At 54.7% G+C, this 13157-nt stretch overlaps 1 protein-coding gene across 1 annotated transcript in view; it reads right to left on the bottom strand.

The window, feature by feature from the left end:
- Positions 1–12477, bottom strand: part of SLC25A37 (solute carrier family 25 member 37) — a 38787-nt gene extending 26310 nt beyond the window's left edge. The window contains exon 1 of the mRNA XM_036313088.1: positions 12268–12477. Coding sequence (XP_036168981.1) covers positions 12268–12477 — 210 coding nt within the window. The remainder of the gene's footprint in view (positions 1–12267) is intronic.
- Positions 12478–13157: the final 680 nt, after the last annotated feature.

Genomic DNA, 13157 nt, shown 5'->3' with positions numbered 1-13157 from the left:
GCCTCCAGTATGCATATAAGATCTTTGGTTAATCTCTTCCTACCCTCCCCACTCCCCCCTTCCCTCTGAGATTCATCAGTCTGTTCCATGCCTGTGCACTGAGAATCTGCCCCCTGGTGGTCAGTGCACATCATAGCTACTGGTCGAACAGTCAGTCACTTAGGCTTTTATATATATACTAGAGGCCCGGTGCACAAAAATTTGTGCACTTGGGGGAAGGGGGGGTCCCTCAGACCGGCCTGTGCCCTCTTGCAGTCTGGGACCCCTCGGGAGATAACGACCTGCTGGCTTAGGCCTGCTCCCGGGTGGCAGAGGGCAGGCCCAATCCCTAGGTGCAGCCCCTGGTCGGGCTCAGAGCAGGGCCAATTGGGGAGTTGGGGTGCCTTCCCCTGTCATGCACAGAGCAGGGCAGATTGGGAGGTTGCGATGCCACCCACAGTCATGCTCAGGGTAGGGCCGTTTGGGGGGTTGGGGCACCGCCCCGTCACACTCAAGGCAGGGTCGATGGGGAGGTTGCGGCGCCACCCCCTGTCACACACAGAGCAGGGCCCATCAGGGGGGGTTGGGGCTCCATACCCTGTCATGCACAGAGCAGGGTCAATCAGGGGGTTGGGGAGCTCCCCCTGTCATGCACAGAGCAGGGCCGATCAGGGGGTTGAGGAGCTCCCCCCTGTCACTCACAGAGTAGGGCCGATAGGGGAGTTGGGGCACTGCCCCCTGTCACACTCAGGGCAGGGCGGATCAGGGGGTTCGGGCACCACCACTGTCACACTCAGGGCAGGGCAGATGGGGAGGTTATGACTCTACCCCATCACACACAGATCAGTGTCCGTGGGGGGGGGGAGGGTTGGGGCACCGCCCTCTATCACCCACAGAGCAGGGCCGATCAGGTTGTTGGGGCGCCGCCACTGTCACACTCTGGGCAGGGCCAATGGGGAGGTTATGACTCTACCCCATCACACACAGAGCAGGGCCCATAGGGGACGGGGGGGGGGGGGGTTGGGGCCCAGGGCGATCAAGGGGTTTGGGCGCTGCCCCCTGTCACGCTGATCCCGGTGCTGGGAGGCCTCGCAGCTCTGCTGATCCTGGTGCTGGGAGGCATATTACCCTTTTACTATATAGAATAGAGGCCTGGTGCATGGGTGGGGCCGGCTGGTTTGCCCTGAAGGGTGTCCTGGATCAGGGTGGGGGTCCCCACTGGGGTGCCTGGCCAGTCTGGCTGAGGGGATGATGGCTGTTTGCAGCTGGTCACACACCCTTCAGTGTGGGGGTCCCCACTGGGGTGCCTGGCCTGTCTGGCTGAGGGGCTGAGGGCTGTTTTCAGGCTGGGACTAAAGCTCCCAACCTCTCCGTTTTTTCTTTTTTTTTTTTTTTATTCTGGGCCAGGTTTAGCTCTGAGGCCTCAGCTGCTGAAAACAGGTTTCTGGCCTTTGTTTACCGTCTGTATTTGATACAATGTTGCGGTCCGGCTGGCTGAAGCTCCCACTGAGTAAAGCAGGTTTCTGGGGGTTTTTTAGCTTCTTTATTCGCAACATAGTTGCTGAGAGTTGCAGCTGAGAGGCCTGCAAGTCAGAGGGGGAACGTTGGAGTCCTCCATCACTGAAGCAAGCAAGCCTCCCTGTTCGCATCAGCTGCCTGGCTGCCGGCCACCATCTTGGCTGCCAGTTAATTTGCATATCTCAGCCCTACTCTGTGAGTGACAGGGGGATTAGCCAATGGGAAGGGTAGCGGAGTGACATGTTTCTCTTTTATTAGTGTAGATAGACTAGAGGCCCAGAGCATGAATTCATGCACGGGGGGGGGGGGGGGGGGGGGGAGGGGGGCGTCTCTCAGCCCAGATTGCGAGAGGGCACAGGCCAGGCCAAGGGACCCCCACCAGTGCCCAATCGGGGCCAGGGAGGGACGCGGGATGTTACCAGAGAGGGACCACAGGAGGACTCCAGGGAATGTCTGGCCCATCTCGTTCAGTCCCAATTCGCCAGACCCCAGCAGCAAGCTAACCTACTGGTAGGAGCATCTGCCCCCTGGTAGTCAGTGCATGTCATAGCGACTGGTTGACCGGTCGAATGTCTGCCCCTTGGTGGTCAGTGCACATCATAACGAGTGGTTGAGGGGTCTTACCATATCATTAGCATATTATGCCTTGATTGGTTGAATGGCCAACCGGACACTTAGCATATTAGGCTTTTATTATATAGGATAAGCATAATGCCTTTGATTCAATCGGTCATTAGCTGAGCATGTTAAGGTTTACAAAAGCCACCCATGTATGTAAACCCACCTGAGTTTCTCAACAAGTAGGTAAACAAATGATGTTATTCTAGGAGACAGCAGCCCAGAGAACTAACTCGTCCAAGGATTCAAAACCAGTTAATGGTGGAACTTGGACTTAAACTCATGGGCTTTCCCCATGTCCCCCCACTTTGGAGCCCTTTCTACAGGCCTCCACACCAGCACCAGCCCGATACTCATACACCCTGCCCCTGCCCCTGCCCACAGGAGCACCTCCAATGTAGCCCTGCGGCCATGCCAGGGTACAAAAGCTGTGACCACAATGAGAGATCAGGTCAGGGGCTTTAGCCAGCCAGACCACAGGGCACCACAGCTTTTGAGTCTCCCACTGGATGTATCCAATGGATCCAGAGGCTGGCGGCCCCAGAGGAAGTCCTCTCAGTGACACGAAGCTGCAGCCCCAAATGGACCCATGATGGCCAGACTTTCCCTAAACCTATTATGCAACCATGTTCTGGGATTTCTCTAAATTTCAACATATTCTATTTTCTCTTCGGAGAGAAAGCATGAATGTGAGACCATAACACCTTGCAGTAACCAGACAACGGCCCTTCCCACTTGTCTGGGGTTACTGGTAGGATAGGAAATGTTTTCAAATCTGTCTTCTATGAGCCAATTGTGGCTTCCAGAATGACTAACAACCTCAGGAGTGAGGAACGGTGGGGGGAGGGAGGGTGTACAACTGAGGGCCACTGTTTGTTACAGGGCAAGGAGCCAGCTCAAGAGTGGCCGGCAGAGAAGCCCGAGTGATGCTCCCAAAGGCTCCAGGCCCTCAAGAAGGCAGCCTGAGCACCCCCGAGTCCAGGCACCCCAGACCTTGTGCCCATTTGAAAGTTAAGATCAAGTTGGGCCAATCTTCTCTTTAAAGGATCTAATTATAGGGAGCACGCTCTGGGAACAGGGGCTTATCTTTGTTGCCTGGCGTCCAGCACAGAGCCTGCAGGGAGGGGCCGGCACATGGGGATGAATGAAGTGGGTGGCCAGGTGAACCCACAGTCTCACTGGGATGTGATTGTGACTTGCGGGACAAACGAAAGAGCGGAGAAAGTCTCTTTGTGGCCAAGACACATGAAATCAACAAAAACAACACAAAATAAAAGGGAGCATTTGTTTAGTAGCAGTTTTAACAGCTCTCTTCTTCACATCCCTTGAAAACAACAGTGTCTTCACTCATTCACCCACCACCCACAGGTACCTGTGCCTCACTCTGGTGGACAAGCTGTGTATGTGTGTGTGGGTGTGTCTGGGTCTCTGTGAGTGCCACGTGAGGTAGTTCAGGATTTATTATGAAAGCAACAGGGACAGCTAGGGAAATATTAGAGGGGACCCCACCCGTTGTGAACTGCAGACATGGGGCTGCTCCTTGGCCCCCTGTCCCAGCCTCTGCTACCCCCTGAGGAAGGGCCTGGATTTTCCTTGAGCAGGATCCCAGTTTAGTAATAAACACCAATGGAACTGGCACCTATACAGAGCCTTATACTTTTTTTTTAATATATATTTTTATTGATTTCAGCGAGGAAGGCAGGAGAGAGAGACGGAAACATCAATGATGAGACAGAATCAATGATCGGCCGCCTCCTGCACGCCCTCTACTGGGGATGGAGCCTGCAACCCAGGCATGTGCCCTGATGAGGAATCAAACTGTAACCTCCTGGTTCATAGGTCGATGCTCAACCACTGAACCACACGGGCCAGTCCTTTATACTTTTCAAACAGAAGAAAGGTGTGTTCATTGCAAACCAGGTTGCATTTTTTCCCAGATGCAGTAAGTGGGCAGGATGGGCATTGTTAATCTACTCCAGAAATTTTTAACCTTTTTCATCTCTGGCACATATAAACTAATTACTGAAATTCTGCAGCACATCAAAAAATATAGTTTTTGCCAATCTGACAAAATGATAGGTATAATTTTGATTCATTCATACCAGACAGCTATTGTTGTATTGGCTGTTGTCATTTTTCTTATCTGACAATCTAAGGGAAAGAGGTCAGTGCCCCTGACTAAATAGTCAGGTAGTGCATGTTTTAAAAATTCCTGCGGCGCACCGATTGAAAATCACTGTTCTACCCTATTTAAGAAGAGAAAGCTGCAGGTCTCCGGGAAGCTGGAGGGCTGCGAGGTGGGAGTGAGCAGGGCTGGCTGCGGAGGATCTGCGGTAACTCAGTACACAAACACTTCGCTGAGCAACTTACTATGTGCCCGCTCCTGTTTCTGGCAATGAGAACGAGAGAGCACAGAATTCCTGCCCACGGAGAGCTTACATGTGAATGAGGGGAGACGGACCATGAACAATACAAATAATATGACAGATATAAGTAAAACATGTAAATAATGTAAATAACATAGATATCAATGAAATACTAGTACATAATATAAATAATAAATATAAGTAAATGGTACGATATTTTTGAAGGTAATAAATGCTGTGGAGAAGATAAAAGCAGGGCCAGACCCTAGGGAAGTGTGGGTGAGGGGCAGGTGGACTCAGCTGTGACTTGGGTGGTCAGGGAAGTTGTCAATGAAAAGGAGACCACAGTGTCCCCTGAACCAAGGTCATAGCAGTGGGGACAGGGAGGCAACAACGAACTGAAGAGGTGTTACAGGATGCAGGAATGGCAGGTCTAGGAAGCATGTGGTGGGGAGAAGGAAGGGGGCCGGGCAGAGAAAAAATGAAGAGAAACCAAGTTTCTGAGACGGGCCTGGGCCGAGAGGAGGTGAGGGTGTCCACACTGGACACACCGAGGCCAAGGAGCCCAGGAGGCTGCCAAGTGGACATGTCTGCGAGGCAACTGGATACCCAGCTCCTGGAGACACTGGACCACAGACACGGATCTGCAAGTTATCAGGACCCAGGCAAAAACTGAGACGAGTCCTGGGGGGAAAAAAGAGAGTGGAGGGCAGCATTCTGCAGAAGGCCAGCGGCTGCACAGGGGCCAGCAACAGCCAGACCCAAAGGGGATGCCAAGAGCTCAGGGTCACAGGGTCACGAGGCACCCCTCACGGAGAGATGGCTGCAGCAGGGGCTGGCAGCAATCCTGGGGATCGCTAGCGGCCTCCTGAGGTTTCAGTGGAGTTGGGGGGGAGGGGCGCCACAAAGCCAGTGACCTGGGAGGGGGTGACAAAGTAAGGGAGTAGAGACCAAGTGTCAATGATCCTTTTATAACATCTATTATTTTAAGGAGAAAAAAAACAAAGAGCAACAAGAGTTTATCTGTTTCCAGGAAGAAAGAGGGTGGTACTTGGGGCCCACGGGCTTAAGGTAAGATGTCTATGGTTTGTGAATTTTACAAAGGACAGGCCTGGACCTGGATAAATGATTTCAAGAAGGAACCAATGCGGGGGAAGCTAAAGATACTGGAACTGGGTTACTCAAGAGAGAGATGACCAAAATAACTACAGCTGTGGGCCTTCCCCGAGAACGCAGGCTCCAGACACTGCAGCGAGAGCTCTGCATGTGCCGCAGGCAACTTCCAACAGCCCTGGAAGGCAGGTGTCGGTGTTCACGTCCCGCTCCGCACACAAGAAAACTGAGCCTAGAGAGGTCACGCAGTGCGCCCCGGGTTTGTAGCCAGGATTCAATTCCAGCGTGAGGGTGGTTCCCACACAGCGCCCCTCCCTGCCCCCTCTGAGCCACCCAAGAGGAAGAAAGGACCCTCGTACCTTTCGGAGGAGGGGCAGGGGGCAGAGGGCGACCTGGAAGGCAGTGACAAGAAGATGATTTTGATTGCGGCCCTGGTTCCTCTGTGAACTAGGAAGCAAGATGCCACGCAGAGGCTGAAAAAGTGGAGGGGTGGGGGCCGCTTACCGAGCAGAGCCTGGTCTGAAGCAGCTGCCGGGGAGGACGGAAGTGGCCTGACCACACACTTGGAAGGACAGGCTGCGGGCCCAGAGGCATGGACACACGGAGAGTCACTGTGGCCGTGGCTTTCTCCTGTACCCAGACAGTCTGTCCAGAACCGGCCAGTCTGGGCCGGCCAGTGTTAGAAGAACCAGAGACAAAGAAACTGAAGGCCCAGTGGCAGCAGTGATGGCCAGGGTCCAGGCGAGATGAGGAAGACAGGACAGGATGGGAGGGGAAGACCTAGCATGACCGTGAGAAAGCTATGGCCAGCCTATGAGATGTCCCAGTTTAGGATTCCAGAGGTAGAAGGTTCTGAATTAGGGGCAGGCCCCAGGAGGTAAGACCATCAACCTGAGGGGTGTCAAGAACAGAGGGATGTGAATGGTGGGGAACAAGAGGACATGTTCTCAGGGTGAGGACGGGATTTGTGGAGAAGCAGTCTGTGAGCCAACACCAAAGTGCGCAGAGAATGAGGAAGAGGGACTGCACGCTGATGATGATGAAGATGACAATGCAGATGACGAAGATGACGATGACGCCTGGAGAGCAGGCCCTGCTCTAAGTGCTGTAAGGACGTAACCCTCACAGCTACCCTGGGACAGCAGTACCACCTTTTCCCCTTTTCACAGATGGGAAAACTGGGCACAGAGAGGTGAAGAAACCTAAGTGGGAACGGGGTCCGGGTCCAAGCAGTCTGACTCGGGTCCATGCTCTAATCATTCTACTATCCTGCCCCTCAGCATGAGAATCCGGCTGCAGTCTCAGGGGAGGAGATGACAAGAGACAGAGAGTGGCTGATGCTGGTGAAAGTGGCTGGCAGGAACCTCAAAGGGGAAGGAGAGGTGCATAGGAGAGAAGGAAATGACCCCACCCCCACCCCTCCCTGAGACCCGAAGGTACCTGGGTTTGTACTGATGGGAACCACCTTTACTTGGATTTCTATCAGGACAGGGAGACGGAAGGACCACTCAGCGTAGAGGTGAGGGAGTTGGTTACAAGAACTCCCACAGGTACAGTGGAAAACAAAGGAAGAAGGAAGCAAGGGAACCTTGAATCCGGGGAGAGAAAGCAGGAAGAAAATGAGTACCTGCATTTCACAGGTAAGGGAATTAGATCTCAGGAAAGCTAAATGTCCTGCCCGACCAGGAAGTCAAAGACTGGGTTCTGAGGTCCCCAAGATAGTTCTCTGAGGGTGAGAAATCTCAGCTCTGAAGGCTAGAGGGAAGGATTACAGTTAAACAAAGAGAAAGTGATTAGACACACCTCTCCTATGAAAAATGTCCCCTGTGAGCATTCAGGGTGGAGGTGGGGAGGGGCGGGCAGGCAGGCTGTGGGAGAAGCAGGGCTCCCCAGGCGCCTGGAGTGCTCCAGCAAACATGTCTGTGGTCAGCACCACGGGACCAGACAACTGGCAGAAGATGCAGAACACACACACAGAAAATTCTTTCAGAGGGAAAGGCTGGGTACTAGGAAAAGACCTGGGACATTCTAGGGTTCAAAAGACATTCACAGGCTTCATTCAACACAAGCAAGCCCTTCACCCGGTGGGTCAAGGAAAGGCAGCCCCCCTAAAGTGGGAAGGGGGCCAAGAGCCCCAGCCTGTCTGAAAGGGGAAGTGAGACTGAAGTCCTGAGACCGGTCACTGCTCCAAAGAGCACAGAGTGGATGAGAGGGCCACAGGTGGCTAAAATGTGCCCAAGTGGAAACCAGGAAAGGGGTGGGAAGTATACACAGAGCACCACTCTCCCTCCCACGTGACAACCCCCAACATCCACGTGCACACCCCTGCCTGGTTGCAGTCACTTAAATTTCCCCATTAAGCCAAGTGCCTCTCCCTATGGATGAGTTGAAGTCACCTGAGACCACGTTCGCTGCCCACTGAAATGCTAGGGGCTTCCCTCTAAGCCCTCTGCCCAGCCTCCCCCTCCCCCATTTCCAGGAAGAGGGAGTCAGCAGCAGGCAGGAAAGTGGCCGCTCGTGGGGCCAAGTGCTGACACTGGGACTTCAGCAGCAGGCCTTAGGGCTTAGGTGCCACACTGGGTCCCAGCCGGCCGCCTGGGAGTTCATGACACAAAGATTAAGGCAAAAGCTCAAGAACACTCCTTTTCTGACTCCCTGCCCCTCCTCCATCCACCTTTTAGAAAGGACAGAAGAGGAGGGGAGGAATCTGAAGACAAGGCTGGGGAAGAGAGACAGAAAAATCACTATAATTTTACTGCAAGAACTACAGCAATTTGGGATCTCACACCCTTTTGAAGTTCAAGGGCATCCACCACACTGTACTTTGTTTGGGAAGCAATGAAATGGGTGGGCGGGCACTCTGGCAGCTGCCTTCACCATCCTGAGCACCTTCCTACCAGCCGACCTCAAGCTGAGGGATGCTGGGCCGTCCTGGCACCTGCCTGGCTCAGAGCTGCTCGGAGCTGCTCAGAGCTGAGCAGGGCCGGCTACAGCCCTCTCCTCTACCCCCCAACCCCCCCCCCGCCCACCCCCCACCCCCCCCCCCAAGGCCAACCCACGGCTTCCAAATGGTTCAGCACCCACAGCCCCTGGAAAGAACACTGTCAACCACCCATCCGCGCCCTGGCTGGGAAGGAAGGCTCTTCCTAGCAGAGTTCAGGGCAGCAGTTTCCCTAACAAGCAAAGCAAGAGAAGGGCTGTGAAAGGGTCAGCGGAAGTTCCCTCGCTTCAAATCTTTCCTGTTTCCTCTCACCCCTGCTTTCCCGACCACGGGACGCAGCATGGTCTACAAGTGGTGTGCCTAATCTGGTTGGAATTTCCTCCTCCACCCACCTGGCATTCTCCCCGCAGTCATGAGCACTCCCGACCAGGGGTTCTCACATCCACCCCAAGTGCTGGGCTAGGCCACCTCGCTCCTTGGCACTCTGGCACTTGCCACTTCGGAGCCCCAGGAAGAAGGCCATGGAAACCCTGCTGCAAACGCCAGGTGGGGAGCAGCAAGTAGCTGCTAACCATTTGGAGAAGCCCAAATCCCGAAGGAGTGGAGTGGCCGCGCTCTCTCCCTCGTGCCACCACCGTGGGGACTCAGAGCTGATGGCAGAAAACAGGCAGCCCAGAGTCCCGGGAGCCTGGCCCTTCGCAGATTAGTGAACACTCACATCCCACCACTGTGAAATGAGGAGAGGACACGAAAGTTGCCGAAGGTCTTCCGACACCCATTTAGTAATCGCAGGCTGATGCCAGCGGGAGCCCAGGGATTAGTATCATCGGGTTCAGGGCCACTCATGTTTTGGCCATAACCCCTGGCCAAAAGAGCACTTTACACAGCCACTCAGGAACGCACACACACACACACACACACACACACACCCCCCAGAGTTTCATGGAGTAACACTTCCTGCATGCCATGCACGCTTATACCCTGTCCTCACCCATCTGTCACTTTTAAAATGTTGATCCTGCTAATGGGTCACCTCCCAACGTTTAAAAAACACAGGGGTGGGATGGGAATAGTATTGAATATTACAATTTTAAGCATCAGCGAGGCTAGACTTCCGGACCTATAACCATAAAACCAAGCAGTTTGCTTAAGCTCTATAGCCCACACTATCTGGGACAGAAACATTGAAAAAAGCAGGCCCACCCACTACTCATTTAACTTCACAACATCAAAGTGAATAATCAAAGAAAATGCCTTAGAAAAAAACAAATTTTTCTTCCAAGATGCAATTTACGTTGATGTGGCTTCAGTCGACATAGTTATCTGAAATTTCAAGTAACATAAAAGAGGACAGTGGGTGCTCTGTGTTTATAGAAAGGGGGGGGAGGTAAGGTTAAAAATGGGGAGAAATACTGAACTGGTCCCCAGCCCCCATTTTATTTACAAGTGACAAAACTAAGAGACAGAACAGCGCCTAAGGCATGAAGCAAGTTAGGGGCAGGGCTTGAAATCCAACCCCGGGCTCCTGACTCAATTACTCACAGTCTCCATTATCCAAAATATTTAAAAACACAGTCAAGGTCTCTCCAAGTGAAGCTTTGCCATGACTGAAGCGTGGAGAGGCCCTGATAACTCACGGTCGGCGCAGACAACCATGCTGATCTTGGCAGACCTTGGCACTCCGCGCAGCCTCACTGGGGTCCCGCAAGGGGCTCACACACTTAACTCTCTCTGTGCCTCTTCTCGGAGAAGAATTAAGCCTTGCTACCCCTTCCAAAATGTAGCAAAAAAATGAGAGGTGCTTTAAAACCAAACCTGCATGCTTAGAAGCAGAAGAACCCCTATGGCTCATTTATTCAGGGTCAGAGTTAGAATCCCAGAACTCAGGAGGCCTCACTCACTCGCTGACCCAAGCCTTCATTTTACAGTCAAGCCCCATAAGGTAACAGCCAAAGCAGTTCCTTCTTCACACACTATATTAGCCCGTCCACTGGTGAAGACTGCCACAGAAAGTTACACAAAATACCAGCCTCTAAGGGGCAGGAGGAGGGGTAGGGAGGAAACTAAACCCAGATCACACAATTTTAATACATGAGACGAATGTCTCTTTACAGTGTCCAAGGGAACTCAAAAGGCATGACTGTTTTTCCACTGATCCTAAAGGTAAGCTGAAGTGATGCTCTGAACCAAACCCGGAGCACAGAGGCCAAGGCCTCGAAGTGGCATGGTTCCTTGCGGCAACATTCATCTCCCCGCCCCAGTGGGTCTTGGGGCCTGCTCAGATGACATCTCTCTGCTCCTAACTTTCCCTACACTCTGTCCAAGGCACTTGAGACAACAGCTTCAAATATGGGGAATTTTATTACATGGGAGGGATTCTTTCCTATACAAATGCCACCTGGTATCTGTCCAGGGTGTTTGCCGGAGGAGCTCTGTAAACCTAAGAGACAAGACCTCCCCCACCCGCTCCGTAATCCTGGCAGGCGAGGACCATTCCTCTAATTCCCCGCGGGGACACTGAAGGGGCAGAAAGGGTGATGGCTCAGGCCCAGTGGCACAGACTCTCACCTTACCATGAAAACCCATGCCATCTCTCACTGGACCTGTGCCTCTCTAGCCATGGACTGCCAGCTCTGAGAGCCGCCCAGGGCAGGGAAACCCTCTGAGTTAGACGTTCTGGCCTTCACACGGCTCACGTGGGGCCAGCATCAGCAATTAGATACAGCCGGGAAGGGGGGGAGGGAGGACTCTGTGGGCCTGCCATTCAAGGTAACTGCCACCTAGAGAGGCCCCCAACCTTCCAAAGCACAGTGGGGCTGGAATCAGAGGATGAAAGTGGGCAAGTTAATCAGTTCACCTCTCTGTGCCTCGGTTTCTCCATCGGTTCAGCGCCAGGGTTGCTGTATGAATTAGATGAGTTATGCCTGCACAAATGCAATGTGTCAGTAGTAGCATTACTTCCCTGCACTAGTCTATCCCCGAGGCATGGCGTGTCCTGAACACACTGACAGCAGCCCTCTGTCAGACAGACAGTATCTCCCTGGCTAAAGCCCTCCTTACAGGAACGCATTAAAAACTACCTGGCGAAGTGTCGGGCAAACTGAGCGCCTATTACACAACCCACAGTCAAGGGCTGCGTAGCACACCCTCTCCCCACCTGCCGGCCTCCCTGACACAGAAAGAGAAGGCAAATGTCACTGCAGGTCTCCTGCCTCCCTGCTGCTCCGCTGCCCCAACTCCAGGGGGAGAGTAGAACCACTAAGGGAAGGGGATCAGCAGGGCACCGCCGAACCGGCACCCCCAAGAGAGCCGCCAAGACCCAAGAGAACCCCTGCCACTCCCTAGACCCCCAAAACACCCGGGGAGCAGAAACCACACGCCGGGGCCGACGGGCGTCCACACGCCGGGACGGGAAGGCGCGCGGCCCGTCGGGAGACACGTTTCTCAGCGCGGGCGTGGTGAGCGCTCCCGGCAGCCCGCTCCCTCGGAAACGGCGCACGTGTGGGCGGCCCCGGGCTCCTCGCGCGGGCGGCGCGCTCCTCTCGCTGCGCCTCGGACACCGGGCGCGCCAGCGGGAGCCGCGAGGAGCCAGGACTCTCACACCCTCGGGTCGCGTGGGCAGGGCAGGCGTGGAGACCGTGCAAAGCGCACCGATCGCCTCCCTCGGGGACCCCGCACGCACGCGCGCGGTCTCCTCTGCTCGCTCGTCCCTCAAGTCTCCTCGCGCCTCACCTTCACTGAGTCTACCGGGTACATGACCATGTGCTCCATGATCCCGGCCATCGCTCCGGCTGTCATGTGGGTGGATAAGGAGGCGCTGGTCGGCAGGTTCTCATAGTCCTCCGACCCGGCGTCCTTGCCGCCGCCGCCGCCATCTCGGCAGTCCCCATCCATCCTGCGCCCCACAGCCTGGCTCCCCATGCCGCCGCAGCGCAGCTCCATCCGCCAGCTCCACCGCCGCGGGAGGCTGCAGGAGGTGGGCAGGGAGGGGGAGGGGGGGAAAACTTCACTTCTTAAAGTGGGAACCACCTCCCGGGTGCTACGGCGCCTGACGCCATGGCGGGCTGGGGTGGAGCGGAGGGGCCCGAGACACCAATCACTGGAAAAGAAGAGGCCCGCGGCGGCCGCGCCATTGGTGTGCGGGCCAGTGAGGACCCGCCTCCCTGTGTGACGTCACTGTCCAGTGCAAATTTCCAAGCAACCGGAGGGGGGCGAGAAGAGACGTTGGGGAGTCCCGGGAAGTTGTACCACCTCAAGGCTGGCGCTGCCTCCCTTGGGGCAGGCAGTGGGGGCGGTCCCTGGAGAGGGTCCGCCTGGCTACAGAGGCGCTGTGCATAGGGTTGCAGGGGGAGCAGGAACGCAGGCTCAGGGGAAATGGCCCCCAGAGCCCAGGGTTTTGCAAACAGTACTGCTCAGCAAGCTTTGGCATTCCTCAGGCCTGGAGGTGACTGCAAATGTCGCTTATGGAGCAATTATGGTGGCTGGATGAGGAAGGGAGTGGCGTTGGAGAATTGAGGACATGCTGCGTCATAGCAGCGATGCACCTACTCTTGTGCAACACAAGGGGACAGAGTTGAAACTCAAGGTCCTGTGATAGGCTGCTTGGTAGGGGAGATTACCCA

Source organism: Myotis myotis, unplaced genomic scaffold, assembly GCF_014108235.1.
Source record: "Myotis myotis isolate mMyoMyo1 unplaced genomic scaffold, mMyoMyo1.p scaffold_m19_p_6, whole genome shotgun sequence".
Classification (NCBI taxonomy): Eukaryota; Metazoa; Chordata; class Mammalia; order Chiroptera; family Vespertilionidae; genus Myotis; species Myotis myotis.
Note: the sequence above shows the minus strand (reverse complement) of the source record. Positions and strands in the feature narration are given on the sequence as shown.